We start from the raw sequence: 24,258 nt of genomic DNA, 5'->3' as shown, positions 1-24,258 counted from the left end.
CGCAGGCATCGTCTGGGAGTAAAATATTTTGCTATGGGCAGAATCTAATTCGCAATACGTAGGTCACGTCGCACCATCTTCCGGCTCTGCGCATGATACTGCTACAGCTATTCCAAAATCAGTCAACTCAATGGTGGATTCGATGAGAGGCCTATAAAGATAGAATGTCGAAATACGTAATATTATAAGCTAATAACCTGGATCCCTGACACCCATCCAATAAGGAAAAGGAAGTAAAAAATAAAATAAAATGTAAAATATTGCTCTTAGTGCACGCTATACATTGCGTAAAAGTAAACAAGTAAATGATTTACGTTACATTGTAACCTTTCAATATTAGCTAACTTATCGAAAACACATTCTGTAATGATCTCAAGTGAGCTTGAGATTTTTTTGCGAGAAACAAATTGCTTCATCTCATTTGGAGGTAGACTTTTATCTAGCATGAGATGCACAATTCATGTAGATTTAAACATTTAACATATCCCGAACAACGTTCCCTAAAATGATGTAGAAATAAAAATATTTAGGGAAATAGGAATGTTTTTCGAATCTCCCTTCTTCCATTGCTAAAGAAAATACTAAAACTACATTTCCGAACTGCGGAGAAAGTGGCGCCGCTAAATTCGTTGCAATACTTTTGAATTCTACTGTTCACACATTTCACATCGTGTTGGCCATAGAGTTTATGGTGTTGGCAATCAAATCAGAATAGCGCGCGGAAGTAAGCGACCTTCCGACCCCAACAGGTAAAAGCGATAACCAACGCCTCTAAAAGAATGTCATCCACTCGATATCTCTCGAAACCGCAACGTATCGGTATCGCGCATCGTCCGGATATGTCACTCACGACGCACACGATACAATATCCACCCAAACCGCGCACGGTGGCTGTTTTTGTCGCTATCACGGGCACGAGATAATAAATGGCGACCCCGTAAGACGACAGGAGCTATTTCGTCTCAGACTTTCGTCCTCAACAGGCAAGACCGCTTCACGAACCATCATTCGCCACTTACTTCTGCGCTTCGCGCAGAGAGAAATCGATTGATCGAAAAATCGAAGAAGACCAGGCACCAAGGTAGGAATATCACGCAGCCATCGCTTCCTAGTCTTCATTCCTTCCATTTTCTTAACTTGGCTGAAGCGGTATGGTTCGTCTCTGAGGTCCAATATCACAGACCACGTCTACTAAATACAAGATCTCTGACAAATACGAGGACAGATTTGGGTTTGCTTTTCAATTCAATAATAATTATAAAGGTTTTTCTCTTCTAATTTACTAACTTGAATTCTACCGGGATCTTAAGCACAGACATTTCATACCTCGCCTCTTTTTCTAATGTAACTTTTCTGAATCTTTTTGATGTCAACGTGACTACTGAGTTATCAGTGCACCTCTTGCAGCACTTAGCGTGACAGTAATACAGTTTTTAAAAAAACCTGCCTCCTTTCGCTTATCCTGCGGACATATATTAACCTTTATTTTTATGTTGCAGCAAAAGAGTGTGAAATCAGGCGTGTCATTGTCTCCAAATTGCGATGAAGACATGGAAAAGGACACCATGTTATATATCAGGTGGTGCCCGACACAATAATTTATCGCAGGGCAAACTTTACGATATAGAGTCAAAAGCTATATATACCTTCTACTACATAACCCTTGATACGTAGATGATGGATCCTTTTACTATAATTGTAAACAGTGAGGTACTCTACACTTTGCTGGTGATATTGTGAATAACAGGACTTCGCCATACGGGATTCAGCTGACGGAGCATCTGTTATTCGTAATTTCCTAAAATTTTAAGTAAATTTAAGCTTATTTAAAACAAGGATGCAAATCTGTTACGAGAATGTAGCGTTGATGACAGCTGTTCAAGCCTGAGTCTCACGATCATTTTCCGCGATGGCAAGAGGCATATAAATCCCATCCCTTTTTCCATCACTCGGCATATCGCTTTTTCCGTAGCTGGCACAGTCCTTCAGTCAATCAGATTAAAGGCCGCTGACAGAAATTGTACCTCTACGCTTGGCATTTAATTGAATGACACTTGTAAATAGGGAAAGTGACGGAGTTAGCGATGGAAAAAGGGACGGTGGAATTGACCGTGTGATTAAAAAAATGATGGGTGTAAGCATCACTTTTTTGGTCGCTGAAGACCTATTGCTGAAGCTATCATTCTGAGGGACGGAAAATATGATCGTGGGGTTCAGGCTTTAAATACACTCTGGAAAACGGTTAGACGTAGTCAAGAGGTCACCATTTAGGATCAGGTCCTCTTATGTCCCTCATCTGGTCCTAGTTCCTAGCATTTACAGCATAAGGTAATCATCGATGGCGAGTGATTCCGCGCTTGGTGACCAGCTGTTCGCTGCGCTGGCGAGCGGAATTCCGCTGGGTCCGCGGGAAGAGGGCCAGCTGACCAGCGATTCTGTGGACCTAGAGGCGATCTACGGCGACCAAGGGGAAACGCTGCTCCTCGCGGCCGTCAAAAAGGGCAAAGCCGATTGGGTGGAGCGCTTACTGGCGCTAGGGGCTGACCTGGAGGCCACGGACGCCGCCGGCGCCACCGTCGAACTAATAGCCAAGCATGGAGCGGAGAAAGAAGGTGATAGCGACCGGGAGGCCATCTTGCGAATGGTGCGCGTGGCGAGGGACAGGGAGGCTGCCAAGACGTGCGAGGACTGCGCTGCCAAGCGCCTCGGCGATGCACTGCGGGAGCTTTCTCTCACGGTAACACAACAAAGGCGGATCTGCCGCTCAGAGTTCATATTAAAAAGAAACTATTTCAGCTTCTGCGCAGACCACCAAGATTTAAATGGCAAAATTAATTAAAGTAGTAGTAGTAGAATTGAGCGAAAGGGTGCGTCGACGGCAGGGTCATTTTGCACCACTACTCAATCGTTTGATTCAAGACGCATTATAAATGGATCTTTACAACGCAATTAGTTTACATAAAATAGAGGGGAACTTTTAAATTTTATTAAAAAGACCTATTTCCTTGAGAAACAAAATTGCACTACTTAAATTGGTGGGGTGGTCTCCTAGAATAGATTCTAGGTCCCCATCTAGATTGAACCGTGTCCGCGCGTCACGGTATTTGTCGCACTCTGTCAAGATATGTCGGATACTTAAAGGGCACCTACACTCATCACATTGAGGAGCTTGCTTCTCTTCGGTAAAAAGAAGGGCATGAGTCAGGGGGCAGTGCCCTATCCTCAAACGAGTGATAACTACTTCCTCCCTTCGATTGATCCTGGTAGAGGAAGGCCAAGCTGACGTTGTATGTATATGTATAATTAATTGAAGCGGTTGTCCTGATGGTCATAGTCTGATAGGCCACTTCTGACGATGGCGGTTGTACACATCATCATTAAAATTTATTTTTGTAATATTTAACTCACAGAATTTAAATTAAAGTCTTTATTGGTTCACTTCTGCCATTTCCCATTTTATACTCAAGTTCTGTATTCCATTGATGTCTTAGCGTTTAGTCACAGCGTAGCTTCTTCGACCGCTTTACTTAATATTTCCACGGTGGTAAGCATGCGAAAGCGCAAGAAAGCACTGGTCACACGAATTAGGGGAGTTTTCTCGTGGACAGAAACGGGAAGGAATCATAAACGTCAGGGGCATAGATTTTTCGTCATAAAATCGCAACATCAACCAAAAAATCACATTCTGCGATTTCTCTGGAATAAATATCATGCAATGGACCAAAAATAGGCGAATAATTTATAAGCGTCTCCTGGATAGGAGTCATTCTACAAATTTTCTTCACCCTTTAAGGTCCATAAAGATTGCAGCCATTTCATGGCATAACAAAATTAGTTTTTAGGCTAATATTAATGCGTAAATTCCAAAACTATTCATATGAATGCGATATCTCTAATGGTTTCTCAGAAACAGTCTGGGACGTGAAATAGTATCAATTCTCGCTCCCTTTTGGTTCATAGGGATACATATATCATATGGCATAAAGACCCTAATTTTATTAAAATTAAGGGGCAAATACTGAGTTTTTCATGCTAACTCTATAGCCTAGGTACATATAAAGGATTACCCGAAAGTCCTGTTATTATTGACCATCTCATTGATTCGCTATTAACTATGAAATTCCCCTATGAAAAAATTGTATAAACCTGTTTCAAAATTTTATACAATTGCCATGGCAATGTATAAGATTGTATAAAATTTTGAAACAGGTTTATACAATTTTTTCATAGGGGTTTCCACTTCGTAAACAGCATTTCAAGTGAAAGTTCTAAGTAATGTGGAAACTACGATATCCAAAGGATATCACTAAAAGAATTTAAAAGTAAAAGCCAATAGCCTATTCTACCATAGGACCAATTCTTACAATCATGTACCTTCTCATTTAAATTTGAGAGAATTTAAAAATTTTGGGACACATACAAATGTCCCTTGGATCTTGAAGGATTAAATATGGGCCACTAATTAGTGTAACGGAAAGTCCCAAAGGACATGATAGGTCTTTCAGATAGGCAATGTTCAGCCAGGGCAGATTTATCCGTCGCAGTTCACCTTATAGGTGACTAGCAAGTTGGTATGTAGATGAATTGTGAAAGAAGACTCAATGAAGTGTCATTACATTCCCAGGTACAATCCAGCGATGGCAGCGCCGAAGAACGACTGCGGCTGCTGCGTGAGTTGTCCGATGCGTTGACTAAGGTGTCGGCGGAAGTTCACGAGGTAAAGGAGTACTCGCTGGAAGCGGTGCAGGCGATCCGCGCCGAAGCCGCAGAAAAGAATCGCAAGAAATCATCGCAAGAATGCATCGAGGCGATGATGCGCAAGACCACCATCTTGGATTCGACCGAGGAGAAAGCATTGCAAGTGTGGCGAATCTACGAGACCCTGTACTCGCAGGACCCAACCACGACCTGTCTGCTCACCTACCTGCAGCCGTGGTCAGAGGTGAAGATTATGATTGACTGCGGCTCTTACTGGATCAACAACCTGAAGGAAGACTTTGTGGACGCGGACGGAGTGAAGGTAGGCAGTGGAGAGTCCAATGTCGAATTTATACAGTTGAATTCAATGGAGTGACCAAAAACATTACTCAGAGGAGACCCATGTCCCTCCCTTAAAAGATAGGTTTATGACGCCACTTTGGCGTATAATTTTAATTTTTGATGTTTTTATCGCATTCGGAAAATTTTAATCTGACTAATTCAGTCAAAAATCGACTAAACGAACATAAGCGGGTCATTCGACTGGGTTAATCCACGAATTCAGCCGTAGCGGTGCACGAAGCCACGGGAAACGCGATCGATATTTAAAAATCTAGAATCGTATCGAGGGCGAAACATTTCAAAACCCGACTCATCCGCGAAGCCATAGACATAAAGAAAAACAAGAATAACTATAACAGAGATACCGGATTGAGAATTAGTAATACATGGAACCCAGTCAGCCACAACATTTATTCATCTTCCCCCTCCAGTCCTCACTCCTTACCCCCTCCGCCCACCTGAAATAAAAAGGCAGCAGCACAAAACTCAGGCACCATTCCCTTTAAGAAGTGACCGGCAGTTGGTCACGAAACGTCGGGGCAATTCCGATACATCACGCGGCAGACACCCGGGTGTCTATCTCTTTAATCACCATGAGCCGCGAAAGCTTTAATCAAGAAATTTTAATCTGCTTTCCAAAATATGCGCAGCGCGGCAATAAGTGCATTCACTCTCCTTATTTGCCATATAATATTTACAATCGCGAGGAAAAGAACAGAAAAGTGATAAATTTGATCGATGACATAATGACGAAAAAATATTTTGGCCAGAAGCACAAATCATAGCTTATTTCCCCAAGAAATTTGGATCCCTCCGCACGCGAACGGCAAGAGTTGCGAGTTCTGCGAGCACATTTAAATGAGCCGTGGGTTGACAACATACCTAGAGGAAAACTTAAGAATTCACTTTCACGATAATCTTGGGAGCGTATTTCTCCGTGTACTGCACAAAGGCTACAGAACCTGCGGTCAGCGCATATGGCTAACATGTTAATTAGATTGGGCCAAAAAATGTCTTTTTTTCTGGTTCTATGCCCTTCGCGGGAAAGTTGCCTACTAAAATCAGGGTTTAATTTCCGATTTTTTTTTCAAAACCGCATAATATTCACCAGTTCCGCCCGAATTCTTAAGTTAAAAATTTTGTGAAAATTCAGGGAGATTGGAGACTAATACCAACGGAAAAGAAATTTATGCAACTGAACCCATTGAATGGCAATAACTAATGATCCGCATAACTTTCAGCATTATATTTACGAAGTCGAGAGTTTATCTAAAGAATCTTATGGTCGTCTAATATGGTACGTGTGAGAGGTGAGAATGATGATGATCAATGAGAGATGAATAATGTTGAGTTTAGACAACCCTCATACCACCCTGATTGTCTGGCTGCGTATAGTATAATTTTTCATTTTGACTTTCAGAGGCCAAATTAGCGGGAAACAGTGGCGTAACTATGGGGGGAGGATGAGGGGATAGATCCCCCTCCCAAAGCCTAAGACAAATTAAAAAAAATATTTAAAACTATAGTTTAGTTTTGACACATAATAACTACATCTGATTAAAGTTCAATTTTAAGCGCCAAAATGATGTAAAATGTATTCCGAGACATGTCTTTTTTTTCGTTGCCTGGGAGGGGGGAGTCGCCACCCTAGGCCATCCCATCTCCCCCCCCCCCAAAGCATATGCCTAGTTACGCCACTGGAGGGAAACGTACGATTTTTTCCGGTTGTTTAATAGATAGCACTTTCAAAAATATATGAATGCAGAAAAATTAATTTCCGAACAAGCCCCGCATAATACGTCTTCCAGGTGTCCGAGTTCGAGAATCGCACGGCAGTGGACTTCGAATCGAAGACGGTGTACGCGGGTGTGGCTCACGACGAGCTGATGTCAGAACGGATGGCGATCAGCAACCTGGCAAACGCCCTCACGCAACTCTGCCTTCACCTGTCCTTCGGCAACGGCGGCAGGCCGTACCTGGCGGCAGACGGCGCTCGAAGCGGTGAGGAGTTCCGGTCGATCGTTAAGGCGGCGGAGGAGCGCAAGGCTGGGAGGCAGGAGGCCAAGGTGCCACTGGACCACTTCGAGAACCACGTGCTGCGCGAGGGCCGGCCTCAAAGGGCCAAGGAGGCGGACTTCATCACCGCCGTGCCGGTCGCGATGATTGAGTTCGGTCCCAAAAGCGGGAGGGAGCAGCTGAAACAGTGGATGCCACAACTCCTGCCCTTCTACGAGCAAAATGTTATGGCCGCGCTGCGCAACAATACGAGGGTGAGTCCTGTGCACGGGCTTAGATTTTTTAAAGGACTGGACACTTCCCGGCTGTTGTGCCGCCACTAGATAACTGTACTTAAATCGAAACTTAAAGCTTGGACGTGATGGAATATCAAATCATATTTTCTGTGTTTGATAATGGCGTAATAGCCGCAACCGGTCATTGAAATTTTTACAAATATTTTGTGGTAGTAACAAAGTGTCTGTTAATGAAAAGATAGATAACTCTATGTTTAGATGGTATCACAATAACTAGCCTATGGTTGGCCTATGTAAATAACGGAAACTACGATGAAAATGTGAAGAAATTAGAGATAGTGAGAAGAATTAAAAATAAAGCGGTGTGTAAGGGTGTAATGCATTTCATCAAAACTCGAATTAGGGATGCCAGGACGTCGTTTTATCGCTCCAGGCTGCACCTCGGGTTACGATAGCAACAAGGAGAGGGTGCATATTTTGGTACCCGGCGATCTTCTAGTCCTTAAAAAAATGGGCTAACTCAATATCCCATCAGGGTTTTCAAGTTAATCCAGGTCAAAAATTCTGTATGAAATATTTCCCATGGCATATATTGTAAGGCACTGTAGGTGAAGGAACAATGGCTTCATGTTTTGAATTATATAAAGGGACATATACATATTTTTACAATTTTTATAGTCATGCAGACATTCTATGGGACGATAAGGCAAGAAGGAGATAAAATGATCATCCAGGCACCCCGAAATGCCGGCATCTTTACAAAATTTCTTCCTTCGAATCTGTGCTGAAACCAAGTAAGGCTAGGAGTTGCTCCTTATTAAGTGATAGAGTTGAATCTCCCTTATCTCAATACATGAGTTACTAGAAATTTAAAAAAAACTCGAGAAGACAAAAAGTTACTTTAGTTAAAGTTAGTTAGTTAGTTAAAGTTAAAAAAAAGAAAAAAATTACTATACACATTAAAGGAGACGCTGGATATGGCTGTCGATATTTCAGACTGGAATGTTGAGGACGTTGCCGATGGTGGTTCCTCTTTGGCAGAAGTCAATGCCTGTGTCACCAATCATGCCACAGGATATGTAAGCAGACAGTTTCTTAAATGTACAAAATGTAATGTACGCATAAGTGCATTGATTAATCCTGCGACAAAATTCTGCCATCCTGTGGCTAAGATGACAAATGTAAAAACTAATGGAGGTTTAATTCACCCTAACATTCATTTAATTTCCTTATTATGGAATTGGAGGATTTGTCCATAAAATTCTGAAAGTGTACAGATATTGCAGACATAGTGGTTGCAGAATTCTTAGAGAATTGGTATATCATTTTTCCATGCTTTGATCATGGCAGTGAAATGGTAGCCTCTGCTGTCCTGTACTAGGAATATATATCACAGCAAATGTAATTTACCACTCACTTGAATGCATGAAAGTCGATTCTATGAAGTTGTGACGGAAATATCGCCGATCGCTGCAGTTACTGAAGTTAGCTGAGTATTAAGGTTATTGAATATGAGCTGAACGTATTGGTCCGGTTTTACAATCTCTGTTTTAGTCTTTTGGGAAATCATTTGTAATCAGTACAATCGCTACGTTCTCCTACCGTTAACGATTGAGTCAATTGCCTTCTTCTTAAAGTAATAGTGTGTTACCAATACCTTAGCCAGCGCCATTGCGTTTCTTCGTAAAGATTTAATTTTTTTATAAATGCAAAAGGTAACTTCAAAGAGTATTCATACTTTTCATCGTCATGATAGGTTCATGAAATGGATGTAATTGCGTACAGTCGGGGAGAAATTATTTGGCTATTGTTACCAGGACCACAATCTTTGAGATCATCTGCTTTTCACCGTTATTTACTAAGGTGGCTTAACCTTCAATGTAACACATCCGTTTTAATCTTAAAGAAAATTCAGATTTTGAAAGGGATAACTTCGTTTATACCACGTTCATTTTTTCATGTGTATTATGTAATTATTTCCACTATTTTTTATATCTGAACAAGCATTTTAATGGATTTTTCATCATTTTTACAGGCTTGAATACCTACCACCACCGATTTGCTGCCAGGTTACATCGCTTTATTTCTTCTTAAGCTCCCGTATTCACCAGTAGCAGATCTACCGCAGACCTCACATCTTACTATTTTCAACGAATACCACTGTCGCAATGTCAACGATTACCTTATGCCAAAATCTTTTTCCCTCGTCTGCTGTTCGTCCAAACATAATAAGTATTGTTAACCCTTACGAGTGCCGGGGAGCGATATCACGCTCCTCCAATCTCTCGCGAAAAGTGCCAGGAGCGCGATAGCGCTCCTCCTGCACTTCCTGCACTGCTCCTCCTCCTAAATGCTGATAGTTCACTAATCATTCAACAGTCAACTATTTTATTTAAATTATAAAAATAACTCATATTACCAAAAATTCGTCAAATAATACATTGAGAAGGTGAAACCACAAATCAGAAAAAATACCTCGGCACTCTTAGCGTAGCACCTAGAAAATCGGTTGGCACTCAAAGGGATCCGATTGGTGTGGTGGCTAGTGTTGACTTCTCACACCGTGGGATTAGGTTCAAATCCCGACGGAGGCGGAGGTTTTCCTAAGACTTGACAAATCCCTTCTTGAGTGCTTTATGGAGGGCACTTCATGTTCAGCCCCTATGCTTTTTGTTTGTCCTGATCCTCCATACTCCATTTTCATCAATGGGACCGGAGATGGTTCTTAATATTTTGTCTTCTAAGACAAAATTCAAGATATTTTTCTTTTGATACTTTGTCAACGTTCAAGGTTCAGATCCATAGAGTACAAACGTTTGTATTATAGTCTTCAATAGTTTTGACTTCGTTTTCCTTGGCATCATTGCACTTTTCAACAAATATTTAAAGGCCCAATAACAATTTTTTCCAGGTAATAATGTGGCATATATCTCTACTTCCTGTTCCATGATCACCCCTAAGTATTTAAACACAAGCACCTTGCCAAATGCCGGGGTCAAAATGTTGTGCCACTGTCATAAGCAAATTTATATCTAGGCACGCAAAAATAATGAATTGTACTAACGTGAATTTAAAGAAATTTTCATTTTCAAATCTAATTTGTTTTCTTTTTTCTTATGACAAATTCATAAATTTATACACGTCCGTGCAATAAATAACTCCGCGCACCGTAAAATTAGCCGTTTTTTCAACTTCATTGACTTTGTAACACAACCTATGGAAAATTACGAACTTAGTGGCATTTATCTTCCACGAAGCGATGCAAAAAGTAATAAAGATGTATAAAATGGCTTTGGCGTATGTTTTGAAGGCATATTTTGTTGTTAATTAACGAAAATATTCAAACATTATTTAGTTCTACAGGTTACCCTTAATGAAAAAAATTATAGAAACACTATTTAATTTATTTGTAATTTTTCTGTGTGGCCCTTAACTCATCAGTCCCTTTCCATCGCTACGTCGCAAATATCCTACGTTGTCGGTCGCCCCCACCATACAGATACTATAAATTCTTAATTTCCGAATACAGTAGAACTCCAATCATCGTAATTCCAACCATCCGAATCGCTTACAGGAAAAAATTACGACCAGAATCTAATAAGATTCGCAAAATAACTGTTCTACCTTTGCGAAGCTAGTATATGCGCTAGGCTTGGGATGATGAGTCACTCACTGTCTCCTATTGCTGTTGTATTATTGACAACTGCCTTCCTTCCTCCTTATCAAAGATTCCCCGTTTCTTCTGTTTGAGTCGGTCGGTTTGACCTGCTACTGTGACACTCTTAAGTGTCCTTGCGTTGCTGTGTTAATGTAATCCGTAAAAATTTTCTCTTTTCATTTAAAATTAATTGAAGATCAGACAGTACTGAAAATGCAACGTTTTCTTCAAAATAACAAAATGTTCGGGAAAAGAACCAATTGTCGGAATGGGGTACGGTCACAATTGATTCGGATAATCGGAGTTCTACTGTATATAAAATTATGCAGATCGAACGCAGTAAATAGCATACAAATAGTAACAACAGATAGTAATTGAGCGCAGTCTAATGCTAACGCCGGATGTCCAGCCGGTTAAAAAAAAACATGAAATAAATAACAACGATTCCATTCCACGCTAATGTATTCTAGCATATAATTATTTTCTAAATTGTTCGCTCTGAGAACCCGAGAAATTATCCATTCATCGATTAGTGTTGAATTAGGCGTACTATTGCAAACGTTCTATTGAGTACTTAGCTACGTTGTCCAACAATATTTCACACAAATCTCATTTCACAGATTTCGGAATATGTCTAGAAACACTGACGGCCAAGCAACAGAAGTTATTTACTACAAGGCTGTATTTAAGTTTTATATTCCTAGAGATGAAATGTGTGCGACATGATATTTCTGATTCAATTTTCAATTTAGCACCACTAATGCCTCAGGCTCCAACCATGTAGACAAGCTCTAGTGTTGCTATCTGTGCCCATAGTGTCGCTAGCTGTGCCCATAGTGTTGCTAGCTTTTCCTATTCCCGCTTACTTGTACTTGAGTCTGAGAGAAATGCGGATTACAATCATTTAGAAAGTTTTTCTTATGAATGACAACAATTTAACGGCATAGATATTTTAATATTAAGCAACTGATTTTTAGGGCCCACCAGGAAGAAAGACCTGACCCTTCAAATGTTAGAAGAGTACAGAAAAAGTGCGGACTCTTTGATTAAAAAGTCCTAACACTGAAAAAAGTTAGCGGGTAGATATTTACAAGGGAAAAGGGCATTTTTGGAATAACGATACCACTTTTCAAACGTCGATCTCAGCAAAAACTTCATGACATTTATTTGTTTAAATGTGAACAAAAAATATCCTAAGAATATTACCTTCCGATGGGGCACAACGATTTATTATGGCTATCTATTCGAATGATAGAAACGTTAACCTTTCTAAGATTATTAGTCGAAGAATATGTATATTCAGAGGAGACAAAAATAAAATCAGTTTCATTGAACCACGGGCAGTCCCAGTAAACCCACCGAACTACATCCTTCAACCTTATTCTCACCCCCAGAAACATTTATGCCGTTTCGCACCAAACCGTCCAAAAAAGACCAGTGCCATCATAAAAATACAGCAAACAGAAAATATTGGATGAATGCCGCAAGAGGTAGTTACTAGTTCAGAATCTATGTCAGATGCTGAGTAATCAGATAATGACGGTTTTAAGTAGGATAAATACCCAGTGTTCGGGCCGGAACAGCCTTATGTTTTTCTATTCTTTCAAGTTGAATTTCCCTCCTTTCTTTTTTTCCCGCCTGCCTTGGTTTTCGTTTCTTTTGTTCATCTTCGCCTATAGAGGGCTCTAGAAGCCCAGGAAGAATTCGCGCATGCCAGAGTCCTCTGGATGGCAGTTCTCTACACTACTCCCTCATAGGGTCTTTGTAGTGTAGTAACTTTGTAGTGTATTATCAACAATCCAGAGGACTCTGGCGCATGCCTTGCACCAGCGCATTCGTTCGCCTGTGTCAAGTCGAAGAGGAACAATTCGTCGACGGACACACGGGGTGCTGAGGCGGAAGCCAAGGTAAGGCGGGAATTCCCTTCCTTATTTTCTTTTCCACCCCCTTCATTTCTTCCTTTGTTCACTTTATTCAAGATTTGGTTTCCAGTCCCTCATTTTTTCTTTTCTTTATTGTTTTTCGTAGTAAACGCAAGGCTAAGTTCCGGACCTTCATGACTTGCATTGCGGGCGGGACACAACGGCCCCGTAACGCAACACCCAGATTATTTTCCATCTCAGGACTATATCCATAGTGCTGAAAATGAAATAAATAATTCAAAAGATGATGTCGTCGCTCATCTACGCTCTCTCCATGTTCACCTTATGCCCAATTCTGCTCTTTGTCTTACTACTTCTTTTCCCTAAGTAGTTAAAAGGTTTCCTGCAAGGAACAGACGACCCATAGAATTTCTTGATCATGTTATGTACTTAGTAAGTAAAAGATATATTGAGCCACTCAGTTTCAAGGAAGCCATGGCTAGAGATGAAAAATCGAACAGATTTTGCGATGCAAGATGAATACCAACGCCAAGTTGAAAACAACGTATTGGAATTAGGAGATTAGCCTTGAGTTAAAAAACTAATTAAAAGTAAATACTATTAATTATCCAATCGTTTCCATGGACTATTTAAGAAGTATTCTGGACGTCTTCCATACCTTCATAGACTTCCCTCCTTATTTCACAACATGGCCTACTCACTTTCATTCTATCAATAAATCCTGCAGTCTTCATACCTGTTCTGACCCGGAAAGTCAAAGGTCATGGTTCGATTCCCGGTTCAGGGGAGTTTTTCCTCATGGCAATTCATGAATATTTCACCGCCGTTCACGCGGCAAGATTTGAAATATTACACACACCGCTTTACGCGGCTTTAGTGCAGGTTTGAGGCTCTCAACCGGTTTTGGCATTGAAGTCCTTTTTTTCCCTCGCGTTGCCACACTCGACGGACCGCGGGGGCCCAACATCTAGTACAATGAGCCTCGGTACAATTGCAATGGATATTAAAGAACCTGGATAGTGTAGAGGTCTACGCACTGGCCCTGAAAGACAAAGGTCCGTGTTTCATTTCCCGGTCCAGGGTAATTTTTTCTCATGGCCACTCATGAATATCTCTCCCTAGTTTATACAACATTCTATCCTCCAATACTGTTTTCAACATTCTCGCTCGAATAAAGCTACATTGTTAAAAGAATTGCTCCATGATACAGTGAATCAAGCATACCAGTTCACATAAATATTCACAATATTCCAATTTTAAAATAGTGTTCTTTTATCAAGGTTGTTCGTACATGGGTGCGTGTTAAGAGCTGACAAAAATGTTTCCTGCATTAAAAGATAAATAAATATACAATAATTGACTCTAAATTGATGTCCATTGTTTTATTTAATTCGATTTATGAATTAAGACTGTGTCAAAGAAAATATAGCATAACAATACATTCCGTCGAAAGAATAGGACTAAAGCCGAATGAAGCGAAGGACTTCGGAGCTTCGAGGATTGGCGCGAGGTAGCGCCACTTGGGGTAGCATCCACTCACTTTTTTCTCTCATCCGCTCACTCACGCTCACATCCGGCAATTTAAAACTTTGAGTGCGATGCGGCACATCCTCCCGTTATCCAATTGCAATAATATTTTCCAGGGTATGTTTTTACACCAATGCGGTACAAGTTTCCGATATCCGATTCCAATAATATTTCAAAGGATATGCTTTTACCAATTTTCACAAATTGAGGTGGTGTCCCGAAAGAAAATCGAAAAATAAGAATCACCCTAACATAATGCTTCTTTTTGCCACCCTTATGACCCTGACTGTGACCTTATTGGCTCAAAGGTTGAATTTTCGTCAATAAAAGTGTGTAAATAAAAGTGTTATTTTCGGTTTTCTCGCGTCCGAAATTCTACGAATTGATATCTTGGTCAATGAAATTCAGACTTTTTTTCTATCTCGATATTTTTAACATTGAAACCCTAGAAGGCAAATTCATATACAGTAGAAGATCGATAATCCGGAAATCTATTTAACGGAATGATCTAAACAACGGAAGGTTTTCCCGGAGTTTTTCAAAATTTCTATTTTTTAAGTTGCATCGCCGAAAATATGGCTATCTAAGTGGTTAAATCGCCGTCTCAGAGCCTGGCTGTCTTCTCGCTAATCCCAAGAGATATAGTCAACTAATTTGGCGTTATTTTCTGTAAAATATTTCATTTCGTGATCCGGGATCCCTAGATGTAGTGATTTCGCGCAAAAGATTTCACGGAATCAACGTACCATGTATATTCCTCGAACTTTCCGGACTTCAGTAGAGGGATGAAAGTGGATTGAAGTTTACATTGTGCGCGCCGCACGCCCAAAATTACTTCAAATTAATCCGAGGAGATTTGCAGTTAAAATAAAACTGTAAGGAACATGAATGATAACTGCTTATTTTCTTACGATTGCCTTCTTTTTCACTCAATGAGCTCCGACCGTCAGGAAGAGGAATTCTATCGACGTCTTTAATCTGCATGCGCTCATTTTGCAGCAGTGAGAATCATCTACATCTACATCTACAAATTACCCTGCGAGCCACCTCTAGGGTGTTTGGCAGGGGGTGATCAATCACCAGCATGCAGCATGCATTTGGACTCCCACATGCACACCACACCGTCCAAGAAACGTCCCGTATAATAACAAACTATACTACTATATGCTGTTAGAAATAGAATATAGAATAGAAATTCAGAAACATGCAGTAAGTTTTACATAGGTTAGTAGGCTACACTACAAGACATGCAATCTATTTACGCGTTCTATTGCTGCCGTTATAATCTCTTATTGATCGTGGAAAAAATGACATTCGGAATCTGTCTGTTCTGCAATCTATCTCTCTTATTTTATTTATATGATCTGATCTTCCGTAGTACGTTGGCGTCCGCAAGATATGGTTAACTTCGTCAGAAAAGACACTGCTCTTGAATTTATCTAAAAGGTTTAGTCTATTTTTCAATCTACGGTCCGACAGAGATTCCCATCCGAGTTTATGTAAGAGGTCAGTTACACTAACAAGACTATCGTAACGACCTTTCACATACCTGGCAGCTCTTCTTTGCACGCGTTCTAACTCTGTTATTAAGCCTTTTTCATGAGGGTCCCAAACACTGGCAGCGTATTCCAAATGTGGTCTAACGAGGGAAAAGTAGCTAATTTCTCTCACTTTGTCGTCGCACTTTCCTAATATTCTTTTGACAAAACCCATTTTACGATTAGCTTGACCGGTTATTTCTCGAATATGTTTATTCCACGATAGATCATTATTGAGTCTAACCCCTAGATATTTCACAGATTCAACTGCCTTTAACTGCGCGCCCCGAATGACATAGTTACGCTGTAGGGAGTTATTCTTCTTCCAGAAATTCATTACGACGCATTTTTCCAAATTTAATTCTAACTGCCAAGCATCGCACCAAGCTTGGATAGCAGCAAGGTCATTCGTTAGTTCATCTATATCTTTGCTGGAACGAATTTCTCTGTAAACTACAGCGTCGTCTGCAAATAATCGTAACTTACTCTGCACTACTTCGCCAATGTCGTTTATATAAAGAAGGAATAGGAGTGGGCCAATGACACTACCCTGAGGAACGCCAGAAGTCACTCTAACCTCATTGGAGACTGCACCGTCTAATACTACTCTTTGGACGCGGTCGCTCAAAAATTCTCTAATCCAGGAAATGACATCTTCGTCTAGACCATAAGATTTCAGTTTTAATATTAACTTTCCGTGGGGTACTTTATCAAATGCCTTTTTGAAATCAAGAAAAATCGCGTCTACTGGAATGTTGTCTTCCCCGGAGACTAAAATATCGTGGGCGAAAAGCGCTAACTGAGTTTCGCACGATCTGCTTTTCCTGAATCCATGTTGATTTCCCATTAATAAGTTTTGCGCGTCTAGGTGTTTCATTACCGAGCTGACTACGATGTGTTCAAGGACTTTGCAAGAGATGGACGTTAAAGATATCGGCCTGTAATTAGATGGCTGTTCCTTGTCTCCACTTTTAAATATAGGCGTTACATTAGCGATTTTCCAGTCATTAGGTACTTCGTGTTGCTTGATGGATTTACTGAATATTAACTGCAAGTAGGGGGCAAGTTCTGAGGCTAGTTCTTTATATACACGAGAAGGGATTTCGTCTGGACCAGGTGATTTATTTGGACTAAGCGATTTCAATATATTTTCTATTCCGAGCGTACTAATGTCAATAGCTGGCATCTTATGAATACAGGGATTGTCATCGGTCTCGGGTGAGTTTTCGGAAGGCTCCGTGAACACGCTCTTAAAGTAGGAATTTAATAAATTGGCTTTATCGTAACTTCTTGTCAACACATCTCCATTGTCGTTTCTCAGCGAACATACGGTAGATCGTTTACCTTGAACTTCCCTAACATATGACCAAAATGCTTTTGGGTTATCCTGTAACTGCTCTACTAGTGTTTTTCTTTTAAAATTCGTGAACGCATTCCTGAACGCTTCCTTCGTGGCGGCTTTAGTCATCCTATATTTTTTAATTATTAGCTCGCGTTCATTAGCGGATAAATCCGTGCTGACTTTTTTCATTTTAGCATGACACGCTCTCTGTCGCCTCAATGATTTTCTCACTTCCGCGTCGTACCATCTCGGTTCGCTGCCTTCTTTTACTATTTTACTGGGGATGTAGCTATTTATTCCCGAAGTTACGAGCGAAAGAAAAGCTTTCCAAGTATTCACTACATTTAACTTTAATACTGATTCTTGAAACTCGGGGAAAGCATTTTTCATATGACTCTTAAACCCATCAAAATTAGCTCTTTTAAAAATGAAAACTTTACGCTCTTTTTTAAAGTTTACAGCGGTATTTAGAGAAAACTTTGCAGTTACTACCCTATGGTCACTTATTCCTTCGACAGTGCCAACGTTTATTACCTGATGTGGTATATTTGTCGCTAATAAATCAAGAATATTTTCTCCTCTGTTCGGTGCGGATGCTATTTGAAACAATGAATTAGATGTGAAGGTGTGTAATAAAGCCTCGCAGATCACTTTATCCCTCCCACCAGGAATGAAGCTATAAGTCTCCCAATCTATAGAAGGTACGTTGAAATCTCCACCCACAATCAAGTTTCTTTCAGGATACTTGGATGCTACGCTGTTTATTTGATTTTGAAAATCCAACATTGACGTTATATCTGAGTTAGGTGGTCTGTAATACGAACATAATAAAATAGTTTTGAATTTTGGACATTTAATTAAACACCACACAGATTCAACGCTGGTCTCAGTTACGGTTATCGCTTGGCTGACGATTGAATTCTTTACAGCTATAAAAACTCCGCCCCCAACTCGATTAATTCTATCTTTCCGATAAACAGTGAACGATTTTGGGAAGATCTCATTGTCTGAATCATTATCTGTTAGCCAACTTTCTGTTCCAAAAATGACGTTACACTTCGTACTATGAATTAAATGGTGGAATTCGGGAATCTTATTTCTTAAACTACGGCAATTAACCACAGCCACGATTAAAACTTCGGAACTAGTATTATTGCGATTCGGGAATAATTCTGATTTGCTTTTGTCGAATAGACTATTCACAGGCTCTATACCGCTGATAAATGGAAATGCATGTCTTATTGACACACTATCAAAATGACTTGAGCCTTGACTGCCTTTGAACGTGTTGCTCGACTGACGCTTCTCGTGCTTAAATGTAATACCTGAAACGCTGATTTTTCTCTCTACTTCTCTATTCTCATTTCTGGAAGAATCTTTGTCTGTGAAAAGTTTTGAACTTACCCCTTTATTTTTCAACCCACTAATATATCTACACTCTGCCCTACTCTCTACTCTAAAAAAGACCTACAGTGCTCAAATATGCTACTCGCTACACGACTAGCCGACTCGGCCGTGTAATGGACTCCCGAACGGTTCAGAGGGATCCTACACGATCGGATTGCCGGCCTAAGGTCCACGAAGGAGGCTCCGATGTCCGTGCAGAAACGACGCAGCCTCTGGTTTATGCCTTCCACTCGGCTCCAAACTAGAGAACCACGATCGATCCTCGGGACAAGACTACAAATCGAAAGCTCAATGCCGACTCCAATGGTCCCACCCACCCGCTTCACTTCGGAATTCAGATCCCGGAGGGAATCTAGAATTTCCTCAGATCCACGGAAGGTGGCATCATTGACGCCGACATGAGCCACGACCCGCAGTCTGGAGCACTTCGTGCCCCGTACCGCCGCACCAACCGCCTGCGTCACCTGAGGAACACCGCCACCAGGGATGCACCATGACGTTACACGGTCGCTTACACCCTCGCGGTCTGCCCTCTCCCGTAACGGGACCATCACACGACGGACATTGCTACTCCCTAACACTATGATCCCCCCCTTCCCACTCTGACGCCCCTTCCTAGGTGCCGGTTTCGGGGTAGGAGTAGGCACGTCAGGCACCTCGGAGTTTCCATCCGACAGCAACTGGTACCTGTTCGAGACGGGGACGGGATTTGCCTCAGCATCCCCCAAACCCCGTCTTAGAGTGACACTACCACCGTCCCTCCGAGACACGACCCTCCAAAACTCAGATTTACGGGGTGACGTGACCCCGTCATCGAGAGATGGACCTCGAGGAAGGCTCTCGATCGACCAGCCGCTATTTGCAATCGGGCGAACCCGTGCAGCCCCTGTGGCACGGCGACCTTTCGAAGAACCACCCCTCGGACCATTCCCCTCAGCGGTATCAGCCACCCTTTCAAACTGGGCCCGAAGTTCCCGCACCATCGTCTCCAACGCGGTAATGCGGTCTCCGAGAGCCTCGCATTCACCGGCGTTTTCAACTCCGGCAACGGGTGACCTATTCGAAGGCATCCTATCACTATCGCAACTTTGGATTTCAGAAAAGCTTACCTGACGGGAGATACGCTTAATAGATATTTGAGAGAGTAAAACAAACCGATAAACTTACTAGCTTGTCTCTTTTTAATAGATATTTACGCTTAATAGATATTTGAGAGAGAGTAAAACAAACCGATAAACTTACTAACTTGTCTCTTTTTAAACGTAAATAAGGGAATGTAGTTACCTGGATATGGATTAAGTCGATTAATGGGTTTAAAACTAGAAAACTATATAGTTCCAAAGAAGACTAATTAACGAAATTAAGATATAACTTAACGTGGGACAAATAGATTAACGATAATAATCAACAAGAGAGCAAAGACGAAACTAACTAGCTAAAATATAAATTCCCCGCAATATGATCCCCACGAAAGAGCAAAGCTATAAAAAGGGTGATAGACTAACAAAAATGTATAAATAAGGGTAAATAAGTAATAAAAGTACTAACAACAATATATAAATACGCGTAAATAGACTTTAAATAAATAAGTATAAATAGACTTTGGATAAATAAGTAAAAAAGAGTATATGAGTCCTTGAGATAAAAGTGTGATCAGTTGCAATGCGTTTGGTGAAAGTATATCCTAACACATGAAAAACGCTAACAAGGCAAAAATATCAAAACCGCACTCGAAAATGCAATGGAAAATAACTGAAGAAGAAAAAGGTCAACCTCCTACCCTCTAAATAGTCACTCGAGTTAACCGAAAGTGGAAGAAACGGATTAGCAAAAGGGATTGGTAGCAGGGGGGGAGGTGTGCCTAGCTCTTCAAGGACGCAGGTGTTGTTTTGAGAGGGCTAGGAGTGAAGGGGTGAGTCAATGACTAACAACAAGAGGGACGGAAGAAACTACCTGTGTTTCAAGGGGAGATATGTGCTAAAATGACCACTACTGGAGAACGGAACGAGAGTTTTCAAGATCACAATGAGAGTGCTGCGCTACGAAAATTACAATAAAAATCCTAACAGTCAAAATAGACCTCAAAGCAACGGTAAAACAAATAATATATGAAGAGCTTTATAACTGAAAAAAATATATTAAAACAATATGTATATATATCGTTAGCCTATAATAAGAATTAAGAGTTAGGATTACACACCTGATGTAAAAGAAAGAGGGCAACTATCACAAAATTACTTAAATAATATTAAGACACTATTCCGATAGAAAAATTAAATCTAAAGCAGCCAAATATATATTCTACTTAACGACCGTAACACCAGATTAGTAAAGGCGCAGCGACACAAATAAAGATAACGTGCAAATAACTATGCAATAAATAATACTAAAGGGAAGAGAAAAATTTGAGATATACGTAAGTTTTCTACTTATCACTACTAGCAGATACTCGATAATCACACGTCGCAGGAACCGGGATCAAACAAAATCAGGATATTCACTCACTCGCACACACCACACACAAAACCCACACCAACTAACAATTAATATTGCACCCCTATATTAAAACTAAGACTAATTTAAATATCCTACGCTAATAAACAAATAAGCTACGACAATATATGTCACTGCACTATTATGCACAAGCAGCAAGACCCAAGCAAGCAGCAGCAAGCGCAGGTAGCAAGAGCAGGTAGTCAGGTGGCCCTGGGGAGCGCGCAAGGGATGCGTCCGTTCCGGTCAGGAGCTGGAGGCAGAATGAAGAGTTGCTTCAATCGCGGGAGCCCTTTAGTAGTTTTAAAACACATTTTTTCAGCTGGCATATTCCCTGGTGAAAGCACTATTTTCCGATCAGAAATTTGCCTTTTTTGAAAATCTACGAGCGAAATTACCAGTTGCTTCAATCGCGGGAGCCCTTTAGTAGTTTTAATATTGGATATGGCAATCCCTTTTCACAAGTAGATGTTCTCAAAACATTTTTAACCCTTCCTAATGACCCGCGGTTGAACCTGAGATTGCGATAATTAAATCCAAGAGAAAAATGAAAGGCCACCATGCATTGCATTCTCGAGTTGGTCGTTGGGCGGGCGACCCCCGCCGCGAGGCCCTAAGACTCTCCCTATGAGTCATGCGGACTGGTCGAAAACGTCGACTGCACCACTCCACCCTTCTCCCAAAGACATTGTATTCGCCGCAGGTCAAAAATGACTCACAATGTCCCAATGACACGCCTTGTCGGTCACGTGAAATAGTTCTCGCAACATAATGTAACTCCGTGGGTCTCGTTGTCAGTTCTTTTCAGCTTCAGTAACAAGGCGTTTGCCATCAGATAGCGTTGTGCAGTTTGTGTCGTTAAGTGAATAACCCTGCAATAGATTGATTTTCATCTCTATTGGTCATGGAAGCAGCGATCGGATCCAAGAGAAAGAGGAAAACTCTCTCCCTTCAACAAAAAGTGGAGTTATTGAAAAAATTGGATCGAGGTGTTAGTGTGTTAAAGCTTCGTGAGGAGTATGGTGTCGGGCAATCGACCATTTATGACATTAAGGGACAGAGAGAAAAACTTTTGCAGTTCGTTTCGGAGTCTGACTCGTTGGCCGGAATTTCCAAAAGAAGAAATATACGGGGGCCGAGTAACAATGAAGTGGATAAGGTGGTATACGAATGGTTCCGGCAGCGACGAAGTGAAGGAGTTCCAATTTCCGGAGGAATAATAATGGAAAAAGCTAAATATTTCCACAAGGAATTACAAATCACGTCACCGTGCGAATATACGACAGGGTGGCTACAAAAATTTAAACAGCGCCATGGCATTCGATATCTGAAGGTTACCGGAGAAAAACTGTCAGCAGATCACGATGCTGCGGAAGATTACGTCAATGAGCTGGCAAAGTTGGTGGATGAACATAATCTTTCACCGGATCAGATTTACAACATGGACGAGACTGGATTGTTCTGGCGCTGTCTTCCCCGAAATACGTTCGTTTGCCGCGATGAAAAGACTGCGAGCGGAGCGAAAGAATCAATGGAAAGGGTCACCATCGCAGCCTGTTCCAATGCTGCCGGGAGCCATAAATGCAAGCTCATGGTCATCGGTAAAAGTGCAAAACCACGCGTATTTAAGGGTATACACCAGTTTCCTGTGATTTACAGAGCCAATAAGCGAGCTTGGATTACGCAAGAATTATTTAAGGAATGGTTTCATACTAACTTTGTCAAAGAGGTCCGAAAAAATTTCAAGGCTCTTGGACTGCCTGAAAATGCAAAAAGTTTATTGTTGTTGGACAACTGCCCTGCTCATCCTCCAGCAGAAACTCTCGTCGAGGAGAATGTTATAGTGTCTTTTTTGCCGCCGAACTGTACTGCTCTAATCCAGCCACTTGATCAGGGGATAATAAATAGCCTTAAGTGTCACTATCGAAGTGAAGTTATGAAAAATATCATCAACCGTGACACTGCTTTCTCCTATGAAGAATTTAAGAAGGAATTTACCCTTAAAAATGCAGTATGGTGTATTGCCGAAGCGTGGGATAAGGTTACTCCCCAGGTTTTGAAAAGATGTTGGAGTAATTTGCTGCCGGATTTTCAAAACCGCTGTGAGGAAACTGACGACATACCAGAATTTGATGGCTTCCAGGGTCCGTCGAATGATCCCGTTTCTCATTTTATAAATTTTGTGAAAGAGCTGGATGCCGACATAAGTGATGACGATCTAAAAGAATGGAATGCCTGCGACAATAATGCCCCAGTGTACCAAAGCTTGACCGATGGAGAGATAATGGATGCAGTCACGGGTTCGACAGTTGATGAAGACGTGACCGACAGTGACTGCAGCTCTGATGAGGAGAAAATTACTACGTCGGACGCAATCACTTATGCAGAAAAACTCATAAAGTACTTGGAGCAGAGGCCCTCTTCTTCCAACGATATGGAGGTATTACACATGCATAGGTTGAAAAACAATTTAATACAAGAGAGACGCAGCCGCTGGAAACAGGTCAAACTTACCGACCTCATGAAGAACGCACCAACAACCAAGTGCGCGGATGTTGCTGCCACAGATACTGCGTGCCACTCCACCCATGGCAAATAAATATCCAATGGACGTAATGGTAAGCAATTTTTTCAATTTTTCGGGATTCATGCCGCTAGGGAACGCGTTGTTTATGAAGTTAATGCCAAGTAGATTTTCCAAAATACTCGCGTTTTCCGCCCTTAAAAGATTAGCTGCGACTATTAATATTAAATTGAAGAATTAACATTCAAATTCGATTGTTATTTACGGTAACGTACTCGAAGTGGGATTACCTCCGATCGGAGGATTTGATAATTACCGATAAATGTATGCTAGTAGTCGTGAAAACGACACGGAATTTGCGATAGCTGCATGTTGAAAAATACGGAGAGGCAAAATGTTGATATTCCAGTCGGATTGTAAAAATATTATTTGCCATATTTATTTCATTTACAGTTGGCCTTATCAAGAGTACCTCTGCGATTTACGGACGAAGAATATTTTCAAATGTTTTGAACCTTTTTTTAATCACAGATGGCAAATAGATATCCAAGATTCTCACCATAATATATATTCAATAAATATCCAAGATTCTCA

At 41.0% G+C, this 24,258-nt stretch overlaps 2 protein-coding genes across 2 annotated transcripts; both read left to right on the top strand.

The window, feature by feature from the left end:
* The first annotated feature begins 958 nt into the window (after window positions 1–958).
* Window positions 959–13,879, top strand: LOC124168169. Its single transcript, XM_046546292.1, has 5 exons — window positions 959–1,081; window positions 2,307–2,737; window positions 4,625–5,020; window positions 6,849–7,310; window positions 9,328–13,879. Exons 2-5 carry the CDS (start codon window positions 2,339–2,341, stop codon window positions 9,331–9,333), a joined length of 1,263 nt encoding a protein of 420 aa, XP_046402248.1. The 5' UTR covers window positions 959–1,081; window positions 2,307–2,338; the 3' UTR covers window positions 9,334–13,879.
* Window positions 13,880–21,451: 7,572 nt separating this feature from the next.
* On the top strand, window positions 21,452–24,226 carry LOC124167935 (jerky protein homolog-like). Its single transcript, XM_046546001.1, has 2 exons — window positions 21,452–23,758; window positions 24,118–24,226. The coding sequence occupies exon 1, from the start codon at window positions 22,045–22,047 to the stop codon at window positions 23,737–23,739; it is 1,695 nt and encodes a 564-aa protein (XP_046401957.1). The 5' UTR covers window positions 21,452–22,044; the 3' UTR covers window positions 23,740–23,758; window positions 24,118–24,226.
* The last annotated feature ends 32 nt before the right edge of the window (window positions 24,227–24,258 follow it).

The sequence above is a fragment of the Ischnura elegans genome, chromosome 11 (genome assembly GCF_921293095.1).
Source record: "Ischnura elegans chromosome 11, ioIscEleg1.1, whole genome shotgun sequence".
Lineage (NCBI taxonomy): Eukaryota > Metazoa > Arthropoda > Insecta > Odonata > Coenagrionidae > Ischnura > Ischnura elegans.
The sequence above is the reverse complement of the archived record's forward strand: the minus strand, read 5'-3'. Positions and strand labels throughout refer to the sequence as shown.